Here is a 14,529-nt window from a genome sequence, read left to right as displayed (position 1 = left end):
TCACAGGGCAGCTGAGACCAGCACTGAGGGACACATTGCCTGTCATCACTAAAGGACACTGCACTATAGGGCCCGTCCCTTTTTTCTGAGGATCCACAAAGTTTCCCTTCAAGTGCAGGAGAAATGCCCATGATTTCTCTTTTAGAAAAACTCAGCAGTAGCCAGCTTCTGTAGGCACTGGAACAGCTACCCCAGGGAAGTGTTCACAGCGCTGAGGCTGTTAGAATTCAACAAATATTTGGGCAACCCCCTCAGGCATATGGACTGATTTTTGGGTGTTCATGTACAGATTCAGGGGTGGGATCTGATGATCCTTGTGGAACCCTTCCAAGTCAGGATATTCTACAGCTTCTAGAGGATTCTACAACTCTAGGAACATAGGAGGAGAATTGTCCTGGAGCTCAAAGACCTGCCAACACAGGGCAGATGAGACCAGGACTGATGGACTGACTGCCTCTCCTCTCTGAAGGGCACTCTGCTCTAACAAGGCAGTATCTGTGACTCTGAGGACCTACAGGGCTTCACTTGGAGTGCAGCACAACGCCCAGGATTTATGCCTTAGAAACACTCCTCAGGTGTGGTGGGACAGCTGAACAAAGAGGACAAACCAAACAAACAAAGAAACAAATAAATAAGTAAATCTCCACACGTCTGCTCTGTGATGAACTAGGAGCAAAACTGGGGAAATCTCTTCTATATCAGGAGTGAAGTGAATCTGAGACTACCCCATGTTCCTACCATGTTGCTACCTTCAGCTATGACTGATTCTTCCATTGCCCACAGAAGAGTACTCTTCTCGCAGAGAAACTCAGAATCAGTTCGAAGTCATTAAAGGGAACTTCAAAATACCTGCCTGCAAGTGGACAATCTTTTTGATGTCTTTTAATGAGAAAATTGAATTTTCCTCTGATAAGTCTGTTGTACATTATTACTGTTCTTTCTCTTTGTGCAGGACCACATCCCCAAAAAAGCAGATGTCCAATAGAACTGCCATCAGTGAGTTCCTCCTGCTGGCATTTGCAGACACGCGCGAGCTGCAGCTCCTGCACTTTGCGCTCTTCCTGGGCATCTACCTGGCTGCCCTCCTGGGCAACGGCCTCATCCTCACCGCCATAGCCTGCGACCACCGCCTCCACACCCCCATGTACTTCTTCCTCCTCAACCTCGCCCTCCTCGACCTGGGCTGCATCTCCACCACTCTGCCCAAAGCCATGGCCAATGCCCTCTGGGACACCAGGGCCATCTCCTACCAAGGATGTGCTGTCCAAGTCCTCTTTTTAGTCTTCTTGCTTGGAGCAGAGTTTTCCCTTCTCACGGTCATGTCCTACGACCGCTACGTTGCCATCTGCAAGCCCCTGCACTACGGGAGCCTCGTGGGCAGCAGAGCTTGTGCCCAGATGGCAGCAGCTGCCTGGGGCAGTGGCTTTCTCAATGCTGTCCTGCACACGGCCACTACATTTTCCCTGCCCCTCTGCCAAGGCAATGCTGTGGACCAGTTCTTCTGTGAGATCCCCCAGATCCTCAAGCTCTCCTGCTCAGATGCATACCTCAGGGAAGCTGGGCTTACTGCAATCACCTTCTGTTTAGGTATTGGTTGCTTCGTCTTCATTGTGCTGTCCTATGTCCAGATTTTCAGGGCTGTGATGAGGATGCCGTCTGAGCAGGGCAGGCACAAAGCCTTTTCCATGTGCCTCCCTCACCTGGCTGTGGTCTCCCTGTTTATCAGTACTGGCATGTTTGCCTACCTGAAGCCCCCCTCCATCTCCTCCCCATCCCTGAACATGGTGATGGCAGTTCTGTACTCAGTGGTGCCTCCAGCAGTGAACCCCCTCATCTACAGCATCAGGAATAAGGAACTAAGGAATTCAGTGAAGACAGTTCTAGAATACACAATTCTTCAATATATTTACATATAATAATATGCATAAAATCAAAATTCCTATGTTTCCTCAAAAAAATGTAAGACAATTTTTTGTTAATATTTGTCTGTATTATTATATTCTGAAAATCTTGTTTCTGATTTAAATAATATATTTTTTATCCTCCTACTTGTTAATCATTTTCCCAGAGATGCCAGTTTCCTGTATAGATATACCCAATAAGGAAGTCATCAGAAGCTCATTGCACTCAGCTGCTGTCTCTTCCCATCTGCTTTGGAGCTGGGGGAGCAGCCCCAGCACGCAGGAGGGGCTCAGGGCCCCTGCTGCTTCACTGAAGCCATGGCCATGGCCAGCAGCAGGACGTGGCCTTTCAACTGCTGCTCTCTTTTGCCTTCCAGTGTGTTCCTCCTGTGCTCTTGTATCTGTGTTAGTCTTGAGGTCTCATGTACCTTGGTGACAGTCCTGTTCTCTCTGCAGTGACATCCCTGTCCCTGCAGGCAGCAGCAGGCACTGTGCAGCCCTGGCTCACAGCTGGCCTCCGGGCTAGCACCACAGTAACAAAAGGGGCTGCTCAGGGCAAACCCAGACGCCTGGGCACCTCTTCCAAACGTGCTATCAGGAACAGAGCCAAGGGGTTGCTCCCTGCTCTTCTGTTTTCTGGGCTTCTTCATGGAGGGAAGGACACAGGCTGAAAGTCCCAGGGTGGTCTGTGAGGGACCAAGGGCTGGACCAAGAACTCCCTTTATGGTGGCACTTACCCAAGCAGATGACAACTGGTCTTGGACTAATCTGCATGGGACTGTGCCCCCTGCAGTGGGGCTGATGGCAGATTCCAGCCTGGAGAGGAATCTGGAGCTGGCAGCAGATGTCAGGGGATCTGCAGGGACAATGTGCTCAGTGGGTAGTGATTAGGACCTCTTAAAATGAGTGACCATCCAAGGAAGAGTCTTTTAGGGGGAAAAGTGAATCTGAGGTGTCCAGGGGCTAAGGAGGGCTCTGCAACGCCAGGGGAGGCCGTGAAGAGGCAGCAGGTGAAGGCCCATAAGACTGCAGAGTAATTGAGGAGACATTATTTAAAGCCCTGAAGAAGACGCAATACTTCTTCATCTCTGCAGCCTGCCCCCGAGAAATTTCTACCCTCTCTTGGAAAGATGACCCCATTATTTATTGCTGAGCACTGCGTTACTGAGTTCCACCTGGAAGGCAGAGCTAGGCAGTGGGGATGGCAGGAGGAAGACTTGTGTGAAGACTATGAAAAACATGGAAATTCAGGGCTTTAGCAGATCCTTAAAGTCCTGCCTGGGTCCCCAAATGGAAAGCAATGTATGCCTGTGGGTGGAGGAGGAGGAGGCGAGTCCCAGGACAGGGGCAGGGCTGAAGGGCCCTGCGCGAAGCTGGGCTGATGGAGAAGTGTCCACCTTGCGTGTGTGCCTCAGCCTGGGAGAAGGGGCCTGCCCGCGGTGCGGGATGGCTGGGCTGTGCTCAGCCATGCCCCAGGAGCTGACCTTGCTCTCTTCCTCCCCGCCACTCCCCACACGGGGCAGGCCCTCAGGAAACACCCCTGAGCCTGGAGATGCACCAACCTGCTCTGGTGAGGTGCCACTACTGCAGGGGAAGAGGGGAGGGTCGGAGAGACACGTGGGGCCTGCGGGCAAGAGTGGTGTGGCCTGGGGAAGTGAGGGCCTGGGAAAAGTTACCCTGGATCCATAGGAGCCATTCTGGAAAGAAAACTTGTAGGCAGGAACAGCACATTTCTGGAGGTGCAGAGCTGCTGGGCACATTGTGCAGGGTGCTCTGATGGACTTTTGTGTCCTTTTCCATCGCGTCTTAAGTGCCATTTTTCTCAGAAATAGAGTAGCCAACAGAGGTGTGATGGATAAGCTGAGCTCATGAAAGCCAGCATTAACGTGCCCCTAAGAAGATGACTGATATGGGGAGGTCGGGAGAAGCATGGACAGGAGAGATGTGAGATTTGAGGAGGGAATAGGGGCTTGGCCAGCAGAAACTAAGGATTTTGTAGAGGTAAGAAAGTTCAGGTTATGCTGATGCTGCTGTAACCGTGACTTAAAACAGTCGCACGAAGCCCTTCACCGGCTTCAACCAGTAAACTTAATTCGCAAACCTAAATGCTACTCCACACCATAACAGCGATCTACTACTCTAATGCTTGACCTCAAAGAAACCCTTGAAGCCAAAATACTTTCCCTTACCCTTACACTTTTCCTTACCTTGATCCCTCCCCTTAACACTAGATTTAAATGCTTTATTTAACCCTAGACTTCTTGGCAGACCTAAACAAAACCCTAAATCACAAAGCTTGGTCATACCCTAACCACAGACCTTGACACCGTAAGCAGAAAACCAAACCTGCCCATGAAATATTTGATTAAATTGTAACCCAGAAAAGTGAGCCCAGGTCCTTAATCAAAACCTGAACACCAAACAGAGAAAGCACTTGTTCCTGTGTATTAACCTCCCCACCTTCAGACACTTTTTAACCCTTAACGTAAGGTGCTTGGCCCCTTGGGGCAGGGCAGAAAGAGTGAGGTTGTGCAGTCACATGGCATTCAGAGGTGGATGTGAGGGGCCGTGGATCTGATCAGCTTGTGGGCCACAAGGAGGACATGGGTGGGAATGCTCTGCTGAGCTCAGCTCTGCCTCAGGATCTCCTGCCCCAGCAGGAGGAATGGGACTGGGGCAGTGACTGGGAGGTCACTTCTGTCTCTGCAGCTGATAGGGCAGCAGCAGGAACGTGTCACGCAAAGGGACTGTGAGGTGCCTTGTGTCTGGAGGTGGCAGGTCAGCCTTGGCTTCTCCCTGGGATGGGCACTTTGGGGCTGACATCTGCCAGTGGCCCTGCTAGGCCAGCAGAAGGCCCCTGCTTGGCATGCTGCCTGTGGGATCCCCTCTGCCTCCATCCCCAGGAGGACCCAGACACAAAGAAGGCCTGCAGAGGGCTTGTCCTGTCCCTTCTGCTTGAGGCCAGGACTGGACAGCAGGAGGCCCAAGGCTTGGCTGTGTCTAGCCAAGAAGCTGCAAGGCCAGCAGCAGGCCCAGGCCTTGGGAGATGCTGGTGAGGTGACTTCTGTCTGCTTAGCTGACAGGCCGCAAGGACGTTCTTCTCATGGCATCACACTGCCCACCACATCATACAGACCCGAACAAGAACCCTGAGCCAGACGGGGGGGTGCAGGATCTCCCCTGCCAGTGGCTGCGGTCAGGCCTTGGCCCTTCTGCTTCACCAAAACCAACCAAGAATTTTCTCTGCACAGCGCTTTGCCTGTCTGGAATCATGGCCTCCAATTAGCTGCCCTAACAAGTCCCTGGGGAGGCTTTGTTAGTAACAGCCCTCAGAGGGGCCCATTAATACTCCAAGTCACTTCAACTTTTCCTTCTCACTTTAACTTCTCAAGCGGTTACATCATTCTCCTCTCAGTACCTGAGCTTCATAGACTGAGCACCAAAATGCAACATGGAACTGTTGTGGTTTAACCCGGCTGGCAGCTAAACACCACACAGCCGTTCGCTCACCCTCCCCCCTCCCTCTCTGGGATGGGGGAGAGAAACGGGAAAGTGAAGCCGGTGAGTTGAGATAAAGACAGTTTATTAAGACAGGAAAATAATAATAACAATAATAATAATAGTGATAATGATAATAGTATTACTAATAAGAATGTGTAAGAAACAAGTGATGCACAATGCAATTGCCCACCACCCGCTGACCGATGCCCAGCCTATCCCCGAGCAGCCGGTCCCCCACCCCGGCCAGCCACCCCTATATATTGTTTAGCATGACGTCAGATGGAATGGAATACCCCTGTGGGCAGTTTGGGTCAGCTGTCCTGGGTCTGTCCCCTCCCAGCTCCTGCTGCACCCCCAGCCTGCTCGCTGGCAGGACAGAGCGAGAAGCCGGAAAGTCCTTGGCCTGGTGTAAACACTGCTCTGCAACAATTAAAACATCAGCATGTTATCAGCGCTCTTCTCATCCTAATCCAAAACATAGCACCCTACCAGCTACTATGAGGGAAAATTAACTCTGTCCTAACTGGAACCAGGACACTTAGTAAGGAACTATCTCCCTTTTCTAGTTTAACTGAAGTTAATCTCAGGCAAGTTGTGACCTTTAGGTATAGAATTTGTCCTGGTTTCAAGTATCTGGGCTTCATAGACTGAGCACCAAAATACACCATGGAACTCATTAAAACAGAGAATCTCCTAAGCAACCATATCTCTCCCACAGTTTTCTTCACGTCTTCAAGACTTGTTCAGCTAATTGGAGAGCTTTCATGGTGTAGTTAAGGAGGAAGATTTCAAAGAGCATCTAATAGAAATCTTTCCTCATTTTAAAGGCTGAATTTTTTTGCATTTCAGTTTAGAGCATCATTGTCCTATAGATATTGGTCTAGGGTTTCTCCTTTGGAGCCCTGCCTAGGGTAGGAAAAGCAGGGTTTTTCCTATGTAAAAAGAATGAATAGGAAACAATGCTGCAATTTTCAAACAAAAAAAAGTCAATGTTCAAGTTCCTCATTTTGTTGCCTTCAGTGATGTTTACCTTCCCAAAAGGATGACTGTACATGATATATTTTACACTGATAACAGGAAATTTACAATAATATTGTTAATATTAATCCACATCTTACTAATCCAATGAGAAACGATGAGTTTCTTGCTAAGGAAACCATTAGACATACTGCTGAGAGATGGGCGAGCTGGAACTCACTGAAACTCAAAGCAGCAACTGGGTTGGTGAGAGCGGTCTGAATGATCCAAGAGTAAGGGGAGGGCAAAGCAGGAGAACCATGGGAAGTGCATAGGTCCAGACAGGCAGCTGGAAAGGGGACATTCAGCAGGGTCTGTGTAATCAAGTCAGGTTTTGTACCTGTAAAATGAGGGAGCACATCATGATAGACAAAGCGACGACAATGCAAGTACAGGTGAACACCAGTATTTCTTCTCGAGTGCTGAATAGAGATCATGGAAATTAGCATTTCTTCATGATAGAAATTCCATTTTCACGTGAGACTTTTTATGGAAGGGAATGAATCATTTGAGCTGATGAGTAGTTGTTTTATTAGTTAAGTACTACAAAAATTTCTGGGCATTGAGGCAGAGCTTTGCTGTGTGACCATAAGCATAACCAGGGAAAACCTCCTGATGCCCCGTTGTGTTTTTGGCACTTCCCTGGACCAGCAGATGTCAGAAAAGACCTGCAGGAGACCGGAGCCCCTTGGGAAAATCAGGTGGAGCCAGGTGGAGTTCCCTGGGCACCTCCACTGCCAGCAGTGGTCTTTGTCCCTGTAACTGCAGCCCAGCCCAGCACAGGAAACCCCTTCAAAGACAACACCCTAGTTCAGTGGGTTCCTGGGATTGGCCTAGATTTGAAATGGCCATTGGAAATCCATGATACTCTCCCTTAATCCTACGAGATACATGAAAACCCATTAAGCTTCCTGGGTCATCTTTAGCAAACTCAGGCTGAAAAACTCAAGTATAGCACACTTCAAATGGCTGAGCCAGAAGCCATCAGCTTGCCCCACTCTGGGGAATCATCCCCTTCCAACTAGGGATATGAAAGTGAAAAATGTGAAATGACCCATCAGGTCAATGCGCAGAGTAAGGGAAAGTCACACATATTGTGCTGGAGTGTCAAAAGGCAAAAAGCACTGCACTGTGCCTCAGAGTAATCAAGGAGACCTAATCCAGTTCAACTGTGAGATAAAGCAGAGTGAAGGACATTGAGTTGTGTCCTAACATGAAGAAGGATGTACATCACTGGTGACGGAGCTGTCTTTTTGTGCCATCACCAATGCAAATTACACAGGAACTACATCAAATAAAAGTAACGTGTCCCACCCTGGCCATGTCACACCACGGGGCAGCAGAGGGACCTTTTTCACTTTCAGCCGCTTTTTCAGAGAGGCTTTGCCCTCTCCCTGAGCACCACGGGGCAGAGCCTGGCCCTGCACGCGGTGTGAGCGCCGTGCAGGTCGTGGCAGTCTGCGGTGAGGGGACGAATGCCCTGGGCCCCCTTCCTGCTCTGCCCAGGCCAGCAAGGGCCCCGAGCGGCCTCGTGTCCCCTGCCCCTGCAGCTCTGGGCTCCCTTCCCCAGCCCTGGCTCTGCAGCACCAAGCCCTGCTGGGAGCCCTCCCCTGCATGCTGCCACCGCTCCCTGACGCTGCTGCTGCCCTCTGCCGGGCATGGCCAGCCCAGCCCAGCCCCTGCCCACATCTCCCCACCTCCCGGACCTCTCCCCAGCCCAGCAGCCCAGCCTGGGCTGGCCCCAGGCCAGTGCCCACCGCAGCCTGCTGCAGGGCTCTGGGCACGGCCAGCACAGCCCCAGCCCCTCGCAAGGCACCGCAGCTGCTGGCACAAAGGCGGCTCTGGGCCTCCCCAGCAGCCCCCGCGCTGGGGCCAGCCACGGCTCAGGAGATGGAGGGCAGTGAAGCTGCAGGAGCCCTGCTCTCCTGCCTGGGACATCCCCAGCACAGAGTGCCTGTGCCCCGCACGGCCAGCCCCGCTCCCCAGGCCAGCACAAGAGGCCTGGCCCAGGCACAGAGCACCTCCAGATTCCTCTCCAGGATGCCATTTGCCATCAGACCCAGCACCACTGGGAGAGTCCCAAGCAGATAATTCAAGGGCCAGTTGTTGTTTGCTGGGCCATAGGCAAGCAAGAAGGCAGCTCCCAGTGCAGCCCTTGGTCCTTCACTGATGAAGCTGGGGTTCTGATCCATTGTGAGGCCCAGAAAAGCAAGAGGTCTGTTCAGGAAGCAGCTCCTTGGGTGTATTCCTGAAACCAGGTTTGCAAGAGGCGTGCAGAGATATTGAAGAGATGCCAGTGTAGAGATGACAGGACTGTCACCAACATACATGAGATCTCAGGGCTTATCCAAATACAAGAAGCACAATGTGGAAGCCAGAAGAGAGCAGCGGTGAAAAGGCCACGTCCTGCTGCTGGCCATGGCCATGGCTCCAGGGAAGCAGCAGCCCCGACCCGAAGGCAGCAGAGAGGCAGAGCCCAGCGGGCAGTGAGGGGCAGCCGCCAGGGCCAGCGGGGCTGCTCCTCCCTGTGGCAGCTGGGCTCTGGGCCCTGAGCCCTTCCTGTGTGCTGGGGCTGCTCCCCCAGCTGCACAGGAGACGGGAAGAGACGGCAGCTGATAACAATGAATTTCTCCTGGCTTCTTTACTGTATTTATCTACATGTGAAGCCCAGTTTTATTAGTACATGAGACTATTCGGTTAAAGTAAGTTAGGAAATATAACGGGCAGCATGTTAAGAGTAACATTATTTAAACGAAAACCACAACTTGGAGAAAATATTCATAAAGGCAAATAATAAAAAATATTTTCCTGTTACTGAAATAAACCTGGAACTCAAGTGAACATTAATGGTTCACAAAAGCATGTGTCCAAAGAGTTTCCTCACTGCCTCCTTGAGGTCCTGGTTCCTCATGCTGTAGATGAGGGAGTTCACTGCTGGAGGCACCACTGAGTACAAAAATGAAAACACCAGGTCCAGGGATGGGGAAGAGATGGAGGGGGGCTTCAGGTAGGCAACGATGACAGTGCAGAGAAAGAGGGAGACCAGAGCCAGGTGAGGGAGGCACGTGGAGAAGGCTTTGTGCCAGCCCTGCTCAGAGGGCATCCTCAGCATGGCCCTGAAGATCTGCACATAGGACAGCACAATGAAAACAAAACAGCCAAATGCTAAACATGCACTAACCACCAGAAGATTAACTTCCTTTAGGTATTCTGAACGTGAGCAGGAGAGCTTGAGGATCTGGGGGATTTCACAGAAGAACTGGTCCACAGCATTGCCTTGGCAGAGGGGCAGGGAAAAGGTAGTGGCCGTGAGCAGGACAGCATTGAGAAAGCCACTGCCCCAGGCAGCTGCTGCCATATGGGCACAAGCTCTGCTGCCCACGAGGCTCCCGTAGTGCAGGGGCTTGCAGATGGCAACGTAGCGGTCGTAGGCTGTGATGGTGAGAACATAGAATTCTGCTGTAATCAAGAAGGCAAAGAAAAAGACCTGTGCAGCACACTCCTGATAGGAGATGGCCCTGGTATCCCAGAGGGAATTGGCCATGGCTTTGGGGAGAGTGGTGGAGATGGATCCCAGGTCAAGGAGGGCGAGGTTGAGGAGGAAGAAGTCCATGGGGGTGTGGAGGCGGTGGTCGCAGGCTACGGCGGTGAGGATGAGGCCGTTGCCCAGGAGGGCAGCCAGGTAGATGCCCAGGAAGAGCCCGAAGTGCAGGAGCTGCAGCTCCCGCGTGTCTGCGAATGCCAGCAGGAGGAACTCACTCACAGAGCTGATGTTGGCCATTTCCTGCTTCTGGGCATGGGGTCCTGCCCAAGGAGCTAAAGCACAGTAAGATAGTACAGAATTACCTGATAATAACTAATTCTGTTTCGTCCTCTCAAGCAGACATCGGTCAGGTCCCTTTCATGAGTTTTAACTGACACTGACTGAGGCTGTCCCTGGAATAAGGGAACTTTGCTGTGGTCAATGTAGTAATCAGTCCTCACCTATAACAATAAGGAAAGGGGAACATGTGGTCATCCCTGATTAAATTCACTCCTGATATCAAGTGATTATCCACATTGCTGTTCCAAATTCACCCAACTGCATAGCAGGGCTGTGAGAATTGCTGTTTCTTTAATATTTTCAGTCCTTCTGCACTCCAAGTGAAACCTTGTCGATCGTCAGATACAAGGGACGATCCCTTTAGTGCAGACTGCCCTTCCGAGGGGCAGCCAGTCTGTCAAAAAAAGGCTGGTCTCTTCTGCTGGCATGTCTATGAGCTGCAGGATAACTACATGTTCACCTGAAAAGAACCAGGACACTGCTGAATCAGGGCTCAAAGTGCCCATCTCCAGATCCCTCAACCTGTCCCCATACTCCCCTTCCCCCAAGCACCCCGAGGGCTTGCTCCATGGGCAGGTGAAACCCCCATTCCCAGGCAGCCTGGGAACAAGAGCAGCAGCAGCATGGCCAGGTGGAGAAGCCAGGAGGAATGGCAGCGTGCTGCTGGCAGGGGAGGCAAGGCCAGGGAGGGACAGACGGACACTCAGCACACCCTCCTGTGCTGCAGCTCTGCCTGCAGAGGAGGCAGCTCCTGCTGGGGACAGGGGGGGCTTGAGGGCAGAGGCTGTGCTGGTGGCAGAGGAGAGCAGGGGGTGTCCCAGGGAAGGCGCCTGCCCTGCAGGGGATGGCAGGGAGGTGCCTGAGCCCTCCCTCACACAGCATTTCTGGCATCAGCTCCCTCTCACCGCCTGCCCATGTCCCTGCTGCCTGCCCGTGTCCCTGCTGGGAGCCGCTTCTGTGTCCCCATGTCTCCTCCCTGTCCATGCTCACAGACCCATCCCACAAGCTGTGTACTCGGATTCACTCAGATTCCCCTCCACTGCAGGAATCTGAAAGCACAGACTCCAAAAAATCTCTTCCCTTTAGATAAACCAAGCCTCTGTCTTCCCTTCGAAATTTCCTCTTATAAATGCCATTCTCTACAGCTTCTTCTACACTTTGCTGGAGAAAGAGACAGACCCATCCCGACAGATGCTGTCAGGCATCGGATGTGCCAGCTGTAGAAGACCCCTCTGGCAACCCCACCTGCATGGCCCTGCAGCCAGAGACGTACCTTGTCAAGGGCTGTGCAGATTTCTCCTGCAGGCAGCTCTCAGCATCCTCCCACTGCCAACTGCCTCCAAGCCCTCTCTCCTTCTCTCCTCTCCCCATGCCAGCTGCGGTCAGAGCCCCCAGCCCTGCTGCGCTGTGCACAGGAGCTGCTCCTGGGCACAGCTGTCTCTCTGCACCACGGCCCTCTTGCCATGAGCTCTCTCTGTCCCAGGAGCCCAGCCCAGCTCAGCACCAGACGCCCAGCCCAAGGCATTGGAATCCCCCCTCGGGGGGCTTTGCTGGGGAGCCCACGAACCTCAGGCACTGAGAGACAATTGAAGCCATCTCTCAACAAGTCCAAGTCAGAGGCAAGTTTCCTGCAGTGTCCCCCTGAGGGCCAGCCCTGACACAGCCTCCCTTGGAGCTCGTTAGATCGGAGCATTGGAGGCACTGAGGACAAGGAGACAAAGGCAGTGTGAAGTTGGCACTGATGTGTAGGAAATCTGGATGTGTTTCACCAAGCACAAGGACCAGGCCTTGATCCCAAGCCCCTGGGAAGGGAGATTCTTTCCCTTCACACAGTTGTCAGGGCTCTTCCTGGGGCAGTGGGAGATGGGGATGTGCATGGCCAAGTGCAGGAGAATGGTACGAGCCCTGCCTGGTTCATGGGTGGGGGCGAGGAGGCAATGAGGCCCTGGTGCTTTACCGATAAGCTGTCTCCTCCTAGGCCTCAGTGGCAGAGACATCAGCCAGAGCCATGGACACAAAGCCCTGGTTCCTGTTGGGACTCTAAGCCTTGTCAGAGGCCTCTGTCCTCTCCACACCAGGCTATCTGAGGGACAGATTCTTGTCAAAGACAAAAATAAATAAAAATATAAATTGTTTATATAAATATTTCAATAAGGTAGGATTAAGGAGAATCATCATCTTTTAATGGATGTGGGTGGAAACCTGGTGAAAAGAGATGAGGAAAGGCAGAGGCACTTAATGCCTTCTTTGCCTCAGGCTCTAGCAGCAAGACCAGTTGTTCCCCTGGACATTTCTTCTTCCTCCTGGCCAGTGCCGCTGTTCCATGGTGCACTTTGTGGCAGTTTTTCCTCTCCTGCTCTTTCCTACCCCTAGGAAAGCTCCATCAGGGTGGAAACCACTCCTGAAGCAGGCATCCCAACCCATCAGGCTCCTTGCGGCCTGTCAGCCAAGCAGCCAGAAGTCACCTCAGCAGCATCTTCCAAGGCCTGGGCCTGCTGCTGGCCTTGCAGCTTCTTGTCTAGATACAGCCAAGCCTTGTGCCTCCTGCTGTCCAGTCCTGGCCTCAAGCAGAAGGGACAGGACAAGCCCTCTGCGGGCCTTCTTTCTGTCTGGGTCCTCCTGGGGATGGAGGCAGAGGGGATCCCACAGGCAGCATGCCAAGCAGGGGCCTTCTGCTGGCCTAGCAGGGCCACTGGCAGATGTCAGCCCCAAAGTGCACATCCCAGGGAGAAGCCAAGGCTGACCCGCCACCTCCAGACACAAGGGACCTCACAGTCCCTTTGCGTGACACGTTCCTGCTGCTGCCCTATCAGCTGCAGAGACAGAAGTGACCTCCCAGTCACTGCCCCAGTCACATTCGTCCTGCTGGGGCAGGAGATCCTGAGGCAGAGCTGACCTCTCTAGGCCCTCGGTACCTGTTTTTCACTTTCGGGGTTAGAGATTAAGCAAAGTTTTAGTGGGAGTGTTTGGTGTTCTGCTTGTGGTGTCAGGTCTGTGGTTAAGGTATGGACAAGCTCTGTGGTTTAGGGGTGTTTAGGTCTGCCAAGATGTCTAGGGTTAAATAGAGCATTTCAGTGCTGGTGTTAAGGGAAGGGATCAGGGTGAACAAGAGAGAAAATGGATTCCTGTCAGAGTGTTAGAGTAGCATTTAGGTTTAAGGATTAAAATTCCTGTTTCAAGTGAGGTAAGGGCCATACGTTACAGTTTTAAGTCAGTGTTACTGCAGCATCAACATTACATGAACCCTCTTACCTGTACAAAATTATAATTTTATTCTGACCAAGCTCTTCTTCCCACCCCAAAATCTCACATCTCTCTTGTCCACGCTGCTCCTGACCTCCCCATATCTTAATGGGATCAGCTTTCGGATGACATTCTTGATCCCAGAGTATCTGTCTCACCTCTGTTGGCTACTCTAGTCTTGAGACAGAAGTGGCATTGTAGTCAGGAGGGAAAAGGACACAAGGTCTTTAGGAGCATCCTGCACAATGTGCCCATCAGCTCTGTACCTCCACAAAATTACGCTTCCTACGTATAAATTTTATTTCCCCAATGGCTTCTCTGGACCCAGGGTTACTTTCCCCAAGCCTTCACGCATGCTTCAGTATCATGCATGCTTTCTGTTCATGGAACTGAGCTTATCAAGTGAAGCAATGAATAACAGGAAGAGATTCTACAGATATATTGATCAGAAAAGAAAGGCCAAGGAGAGTGTACCCCCTCTGATGGATGAGAAGGGTGAACTGGTAATGACAGCCACGGAGAAGGCAGAGGGACTCAGCAACGTCTTCTCGTCAGTCTTCACTGCCAGTCAGGCTTTCCAAGTCTTTCATTTCCCTGAAATCATTCATTTCCACCTGGGCCGGGGAAATCCCAGGCATGGGGATAGGCTGGGAGAAGAACTCATTGAGAGCAGCCCTGCAGAGAAGGACTTGGGGGTTCTGCTGGATGAAATGCTCAACATGAGCCAGCAGTGTACACATACAGCCCAGAAGGCCAACTGCATCCTGGGCTGCATCAAGAGAGGGGTGGCCAGCAGCTGGAGGCAGGTAATTGTCCCCCTCTGCTCTGCCCTTGTGAGGCCTCACCTGGAGTACTGTGTCCAGGTTTGGGGCCACCAGCACAAGAAGGATGTGGACCTCCTACAGCAAATCTAGAGGAGGGCTCCAAAGATGATCAGAGGGCTTGAGCACCTCGCCTGTGAAGACAGGCTGAAGGAGTTAGGTTTGTTCAGCCTGGAGAAGAGAAGGCTCCAGGGAGACCTCCTTGCAGCTTTTCAATCCTTAA

General features: G+C 52.0%; 1 protein-coding gene across 1 annotated transcript; it reads left to right on the top strand.

The window, feature by feature from the left end:
* Positions 1–500: 500 nt before the first annotated feature.
* On the top strand, positions 501–2,157 carry LOC310890620 (olfactory receptor 14A16-like). Its single transcript, XM_083852932.1, has one exon. The coding sequence runs from the start codon at positions 876–878 to the stop codon at positions 1,914–1,916; it is 1,041 nt and encodes a 346-aa protein (XP_083709058.1). The 5' UTR covers positions 501–875; the 3' UTR covers positions 1,917–2,157.
* The last annotated feature ends 12,372 nt before the right edge of the window (positions 2,158–14,529 follow it).

Source organism: Anser anser, assembly GCF_964211835.1.
Source record: "Anser anser genome assembly, contig: HAP1_SCAFFOLD_32, whole genome shotgun sequence".
In the NCBI taxonomy this organism is placed as follows: domain Eukaryota; kingdom Metazoa; phylum Chordata; class Aves; order Anseriformes; family Anatidae; genus Anser; species Anser anser.
The sequence above is the reverse complement of the archived record's forward strand: the minus strand, read 5'-3'. Positions and strand labels throughout refer to the sequence as shown.

Excerpts from the sequence above, each read along its gene's own strand:
- LOC310890620 (XM_083852932.1), top strand. The coding sequence starts at position 876 with ATGTCTTTTAATGAGAAAATTGAATTTTCCTCTGATAAGTCTGTTGTA.